This window comes from Orcinus orca, chromosome 1, assembly GCF_937001465.1.
Source record: "Orcinus orca chromosome 1, mOrcOrc1.1, whole genome shotgun sequence".
Lineage (NCBI taxonomy): Eukaryota > Metazoa > Chordata > Mammalia > Artiodactyla > Delphinidae > Orcinus > Orcinus orca.
Genome location: NC_064559.1, coordinates 99,553,499 through 99,560,626, shown reverse-complemented (window position 1 = coordinate 99,560,626; position 7,128 = coordinate 99,553,499). Strand labels below are relative to the sequence as shown.

General features: G+C 54.8%; 1 protein-coding gene across 1 annotated transcript; it reads left to right on the top strand.

Moving 5' to 3' along the window:
* The first annotated feature begins 7 nt into the window (after positions 1-7).
* RAB25 (RAB25, member RAS oncogene family) lies at positions 8-6,617 on the top strand. Its single transcript, XM_004284579.3, has 5 exons — positions 8-299; positions 3,214-3,409; positions 4,977-5,170; positions 5,828-5,908; positions 6,288-6,617. Exons 1-5 carry the CDS (start codon positions 257-259, stop codon positions 6,398-6,400), a joined length of 627 nt encoding a protein of 208 aa, XP_004284627.1. The 5' UTR covers positions 8-256; the 3' UTR covers positions 6,401-6,617.
* The last annotated feature ends 511 nt before the right edge of the window (positions 6,618-7,128 follow it).

Here is a 7,128-nt window from a genome sequence, read left to right as displayed (position 1 = left end):
CTCACTGTTCCTGTTCTCAGCTTCCGTCCTCTCAGCTTCCTTACAGCACCGCCACCTGCCAGAGCTGAGCCCCCCTAGGCCCTGGCTAGCCTGAAGTCGGCCCTCGATCCCTCTGGCTGCAGAAGTCTCTTTACTCCCGATGAGAGGAAGGCCGGATCCAGGTCTCTTGAGAGCTGAGGGTTGACGGCATTGAACCAACGCACAGACCCGTCACCTCTGCCCTCGAAGACACTTGTGCCCTCCATGTGGAGCCAAGATGGGGAACAGAAACGAGGAAGATTATAACTTTGTCTTCAAGGGTGAGTCGGGGTCCGTAGAGAAAGAGGAACGCCTGAGAGAGACCCAGGAAGAGCACAACAGAGCCAGAGGCCCCTTCCTGCTTTTTAATCACTTAGCAGGACCTACCTCCTAGGGCTCATCATTCCTTTGGATAAGAAAGAAAGCCTAAGGAGTGGGGGAGGGTCTGTTTACTGGCGCTGCCAGAATGCTCTAGTAAATAATGCTGATCACCCCTTAATGGTACCAAGTTAGGCTCCTCTGCCCTGTTCCTAATGGAAGCCCAAACCCCTAGGAATATTCAGCCACTGCAGCACCAGAGATGGAGGATTCCCTCCTGAGAAGAAGGGGAAACAAGCCGACTTAAGAGGAAGAAAGTCACCTTTCTAGGCAACTGTACAGGAAAGGAGAGATAGGATAGATCTATCCCGTCGTAGCGCTGGAGAAAGCCATAGGGAAGATGTAATGATTGGGAGAAGGGTCTAACAGAACCTGGAGGACCCCCAGCACCATGGCTTTGTCTGTCTGCCCCTTGGGCTCAAATACCAGCAGCTGGGTTCAACTTGGCTGTCCCTGGAAGCCCGCATGTATCTTTCCTGCTCCTTTATCTCGCCCCTGTGTTTGGTCAGTCTAGTGTTCCCCACCCCCACCTGCACACCTCCTTCAGGGCAGGGTGGACTGGCTGCCCTGTGGTTCCCTCTCCAGCCACCCCACCCCACTGCCTCTCCCAGCCTCGCCCCCGCCCTCACTTGAGCTGGGACTCTCAGTCGACCAGGGGTTGGGGAACCTGTACTCCCAGCATCTTTCCCAGGAAGGGAGACAGAGTAAGGGTTAGCAGTAGACTGGGGCAATACTACTCCTATCGTTTATTGAACCCTTGCTATGTGCCAGCCAGTGGCTCATTAATCACCATAACAACCCCAAAATTATCTTTCATTTTGAAAGCATGAGTTCAGATCTCAGCCCGGCCGTTTACGAGTTATTACAGGTTGGGGTCACTAGAAGCAGACACTGAGAAGTTTGGGGCGTAAGATGTTTATTGTGGCCCAACAGCAGTGAAAGGAAGAGGCAGGACGCAGGATTGGGCAGAGGGAGAAGTCACACTACAAGGCAAGATCACAAAGCCTTGGCCGAGGGCAGGCAGCTCTGGGTTCCCCTCGCCTTGCTCGGGCGCTGCGTGCAGACTGCCCAGGAAAGGTATGACCTCAGGTGAGGCTACCCTCTGCATCAGAAGCAGATGCTGAAGGAGCCAACAGCTGAAGGCTGTGTGCTGACTGCACTGCCTGCGGCTGGGGGCAAGTCCTTCCTAGAAGGCTCATCTGAGCAGCACAGCTCGTGTTTACCACACTAGCTGTGCCATCTTGTGCAAATCATTTAACCCCCCTGTAAAAATGGGGTGATACTAATAATGGTACTTGCCTTATGGCATTGTTGTGAGGATTAAATGAGTTAATATGTGTAAAGCCTTCAGGATGGTGCCTGGCACACAGTAGGCGCTCAATAAGTGTTAACCATTAGCATCTCCATTTTACAGATGAGGATGAGACACAGAGCAAATAGCTTACAAAAGGTCACTAAGTCAGTACTCAAAGCCAAGTCTGTCTGACTCCAAAGCCCTTGCCCTGAGCCCCTTTTGGGCCAGAGGATAGGGCTCAGAGCACACCCACTGGGAGGGATGAGATGGGGATGAGGTTCCCAGTAGGGGAGAGGCAGGACACACAAACACACACACACACACACACACACACACACACACGTCCACACAACCTCTTATCCACACACACCCATATAGCTCCCAGCTCTTTCCTGCACTAAACAAATAGGGAATTTTTTAAGTTGGAGGGGGCCTTTAAAGGTTTTATAAACAGGGAAACTGAGACCCAGAAAAGGTGAGCCACTTGTTCAGGGTCACACAGCTAGTCAGAGGCTGAGTGGGGACCAGCGCCCAGCATATGTGGTGTCCAGTCCTGGGGTGCCTGCCTGCCTTTCCAGAACCGCCCTGGGTAGCTCAGGGCCAGTGCGATTATGAGCTGTACTTACAGCAGCCCCACATTCTAACCCCGGTCCCAACTCACCCATGGTGGGTAAGGCTGGGCCCTGGGTGCTGCCCTCCAGCCTAAAGGCTCTTCACGGCCCCGCTGGTGGCTCCTTGTCCCTGGAAACCTAAAGGTAAAAGCACTGTTCTACCAACAACAATAACGACCGTAACAGTTTTGCACACTCACTATATCCTGGGCAATATCTCGTTTACTTCTTGCAACAATCCGTAAGATAGATGCCATTGTTATTACCACTTTTTCATAAGAAAAAGGTCAGAGAGGATAATAGCTTGCTGAAGGACACACATAGCTGGTCCCACACCCAGTCCCATGGTCTTAACCATACAAGACTGCCCCTTCTTGGGGACAACTGGATCCCAACTTCTTGTACACATACGTCCATACCTTTCCCCCACCTACAGACGTGTCACCTGCCAAACTTTCTCCTCACCCACGCTTCTGTTCACACCTCTGCTCCCCACGCAGAGACACACAAACCTCCCACTTGTCCTTCCAGCTCGTATACATAGAAACACGCACAATGTTCTCATACTCCCCCACCCAGAAATGTGCAACCTCCCCCCCAGGCCCCTACCCTCCCTCCTTCCTCACAGCCCTGAATGCCAATACCCACAAACAGCCCATAGACGTCACTCCATCACCATATTTGCAGGTCGACTCTGCAGCCACGTCACAACACACCAGGCCTAGAACTCTTAAACGGCCTGTTTCAAACTCTCAGCCCTTCTGCCCCCCCCACCATGGATGCATTCATGTAGAGTTGCAGACCCTAGCCTCTGCCAGGAGACCTGGCTCCCTCCTCAGTTTTCTGAGCTCAGCTCCCCTTTTCGGATGGGCAGACCCTCCAAGTTCAGCCCTTATCTCTCCACTCCTTCAGTGGTGCTGATCGGCGAGTCAGGCGTGGGGAAGACCAATCTGCTATCCCGATTCACTCGCAATGAGTTCAGCCACGACAGCCGTACCACCATCGGGGTTGAGTTCTCCACCCGCACTGTCATGCTGGGCACCGCCGCTGTCAAGGCTCAGATCTGGGACACGGCTGGCCTGGAGCGGTATCGAGCCATCACCTCGGCGTGAGCTGGGGTTGGGGGTCTCCTGGGGCGCGGGGGTGCTGGGGAAGTCAGGGCACACCTCTGGAGGAGAGGTGGAGGAGGAGAAGGAGGCAAGGACCCTCAGCAGCAAGTTCCCTGAATGGGACCACAGGCCACTGCGCCCGAGTCAGGAGACGTGAGTACTGTGAGCTACGAACAGTCTGAGACAGGCTGCGGTGATACTGACTGCTGGACCTAAACACAAGGGTCATCGCCACCACTTACTTAAGTCTTTGCTATGTGCCCAGGAAGGTACAGGCACTTTACATTGGGCATTTTATGTAATCCTCAAAGTACCACAGGAGTAGGGTGCTATCATTAATTCCTCTTTAAATACGAGAAGTTTGAGTCTCAAGCAGATGAAATCAGGGTGCAGCTGGGATGGGGGCAGGTTCCGCGGTCAAGAGCACCCCCTCACTTCTGCACAGTGCTTTGCACTTGGCAGCCTTCACTGTCTAACCACAAGGTGAAGGGCTGGACCCCTCAGCTGCATTTTACAAAGACTCAGAGGACATAGAGGAACGTAGGTCTCCTGACTCCAGACACAGAGTGTCTCCCAGTCAGTGTTAGGCCAAAGGTGGTGTGTGTGTGCGTGTAGTGGGGGACAGCACAGGAGTCAGGGGCTTTGTTTATACATACCCATTACTCTTGCGCTGGTCACCTGACTCTTTTTTTAAAACGTTTATTTTATTTATTTATTTTTGGCTGTGTTGGGTCTTCGTGGGCTTTTCTAGTTGCAGTGAGCGGGGGCTACACTTCATTGCGGTGCGCGGGCTTCTCATTGCGGTGGCTTCTCTTGTTGAGGAGCACGGGCTCTAGGCGCGAGGGCTTCAGTAGTTGCGGCTCACGGGCTCTAGAGCGCAGGCTCAGTAGCTGTGGCGCACGGGCTTAGTTGATCCGCAGCATGTGGGATCTTCCCAGACCAGGGCTCAAACCCGTGTCCCCTGCATTGGCAGGCGGATTCTTAACCACTGCGCCACCAGGGAAGTCCTGGTCACCTGACTCTTACGAGCCTCAGTTGACTCTTCAATAACATGGGAGTAATTAGATACCACCAGTCTGAAGAAGCTCCATCTAACTCCAAGAGTGAGACTGGGTGCTTGCAAGGATGCCTCAGATGATAGGGGAGATTTAGCTAGTCCTAGAAAGATGGCCATGAGAGAGAAGACACTGTGGGTCAAGATCTTAGAGGTGGGACATCTAGGAGGCTGTCTTGACCAGAGCCCTGGTATACATTGGTGAATAGCAGGGGCTAAAATCAGAAAAAAAGACCTGGAGAAGCAGAAGGGCTAGGAAGGAGGAGGGAGCCAGTGGTTTTGGAGAAGGGAGGTGAGTCTTCGGAGGCTCCAAGACCATCATCCCTGGAGGGTGCTCAGCTTCGGACATGGGAGCTTTGGGCTGCCCTGTGCGGTTTGGGTCTCTGGACTCTAGTTTTCATATTTCCCCATCTCTGGTACTCATCTCTGGCTTTTGGCTTGAGGGCTCTGCTCTGAGGCTGGGCCTGATGGCCCTGACCTTGCCTCTGTCCACCCCACTACCCCCCACCCAGGTACTATCGTGGTGCGGTGGGTGCCCTACTGGTGTTTGACCTAACCAAGCACCAGACCTATGCCGTGGTGGAGCGCTGGCTGAAGGAGCTCTACGACCACGCCGAGGCCACGATCGTCGTCATGCTCGTTGGTAACAAGAGTGACCTCAGCCAGGCCCGAGAGGTGCCTACTGACGAGGCCCGCATGTTCGCTGGTGAGAGCCCACCGTGACCCAGCCTGACCCCTCCAGCCCTGCCAATGCAATCCCAGATCCCACCTCCCCAGCCCCTGTTCCCACCGTAGGGCTCCGGCCTGGACGTCCTCCGCAGGATCCCCTACCTCTATCCCATCTTCCTCAGAATCTCCTAGACGCTCCCCTCTGTGACACTGTGTCCCTCTTTATGTCCCACCACTTGCCCTGAGATTGTCTTTATGGGCAATTATTCATAGTTGGTTTTAGGACAGCCCACCCTGCGATGCTCAGAGATCTTAAGTGTAGCGGGTGGGCTCCCCTTGACCACCTGCAGTCACACTTTCCCCAGGCTTTCTGGGGTTTAGAGGCAACAAGATACAGTAGTTAAGGGTGTAGGCTGTGGAGTCCCATGGCCCAGCTTCACATCTCTTGGCCAATGACTAGCTGTGGGACACCAAGCAAGTTCTTTATTCATTCTCTCTGTTTCTGGGCTTCAGTTTCCTCTTCTATAAGAAAGGGTTAGTATTCAAACCTACCTCACAGGTTGTTTTAAGTTTTATATGAGCTACACATGCCAAGGGTTTAGTGCATAGCAAATGTACATGGTAAACATGAAGTAAATATTATTATTATCGCGTTGGTCCTCCACAGCTAATGGTGTGCTTCCTTTCCTGTCAGAAAACAATGGGCTGCTATTCTTGGAGACCTCGGCCCTGGATTCCACCAACGTTGAGCTGGCCTTTGAGACTGTCCTCAAAGGTAGAGCCCCTGCCATTCGGCAGGCACCCCATCCCATCCGTGAGCCTCTGTGGACAGTGTGAGGAACGCAGACACCCAGCCCTCGCCCGCCCCAGCTGATTCCTCAGCCCCTCTGTCGACCCCCAGCCTTCTTAGAGCCTCCCTAGTATGCCCCCCACCCCCTCAGCTGGAGCTTAGGGAAATAAGCAGAAGGCCACACTTACCAGGGAGCCGAGTCTTAGCCCTTCTCCACCCACGTAAGTAGAAGGGACCCAGGTGCCCAAACTCCTCTTCCTTCTAGCAGAACCCCCGGTGTTCAGAAAGGGGCACGTACAGTGTGTATGCGGAGGGCGGGCTCTAAATCTTCATCTGACCTGACCACTGCCCTCTGCCCTCACAGAGATCTTCGCCAAGGTGTCCAAGCAGAGGGAGAACAGCACCCGGACCAATGCCCTCACCCTGGGCAGTGAGCCGGGCCCTGGTGAGAAGAGGGCCTGTTGCATCAGCCTCTGACCTGCCCCTGCTGGCGCTCTGGTGTCCCCCATTCCCACCCCAGATCCAGGAGCTTTCCCTGCCCTGTGGTTCCAGATGTCAGAGTGGCCGGCCCCTGTTCGCAGCCCCGCAGAGCTCTAAGGTCTTCATGCGCTGCCCCTCCTCCCCACATATCTCTATTATCGGTCACCCCCTCACAGACTAGGGCCCCCCAATAAAGCTGTGTTTTGTATCAAGACCTGGACATCCTGCTGCTTCCTTGTGCCTCCCCTTCATCTCTGGCCCAGTTCCCCTCCCCCTCCCCCTCCCTCCATCCTCCCCACCATACACTGCCCCCCAGGGCCAGCTGCCTCTGGAGTCCGGGGACAGTGCCAAGGGGGTGGGAGGGGCCCGCCCTTCCCTCTGCCAACCCCCAGGGCAGGTAGGGGAGGGAGGACAGCATGGCAGAGAGGGGGTATCTGGAAGGCAAGACAAAAGGAAACCATCGGCGGGTACCATCTGGTGCCCAGGGCCCTGGTGCCAAGAACTGAGGGCACTCCAATGCCAGGGGTGAGGGGAGGAGGCGGGAGTCAGGGCTAGCCCTGTGTGTGCTGGGGAAGGGGTTTTAAGCCTGGGAGGTGGCGGGTCTAAGTGTTCCTTCCAGGTTTCTGCCTGACCCCGAAGAGGGGGTGTGGTGTGTAGGGATGGATTGAACCTGGTGGGGATGAGTGGGGAGTGTTGGGCTCTCAGCTCTCTGCCCCTTCTCCATC

Coding starts and splice junctions, on each gene's coding strand:
- RAB25 (XM_004284579.3), top strand. CDS start 257: ATGGGGAACAGAAACGAGGAAGATTATAACTTTGTCTTCAAGG. Junction 300..3,213: donor TTATAACTTTGTCTTCAAGG/GTGAGTCGGGGT, acceptor CCACTCCTTCAG/TGGTGCTGATCGGCGAGTCA. Junction 5,171..5,827: donor CGAGGCCCGCATGTTCGCTG/GTGAGAGCCCAC, acceptor CTTTCCTGTCAG/AAAACAATGGGCTGCTATTC.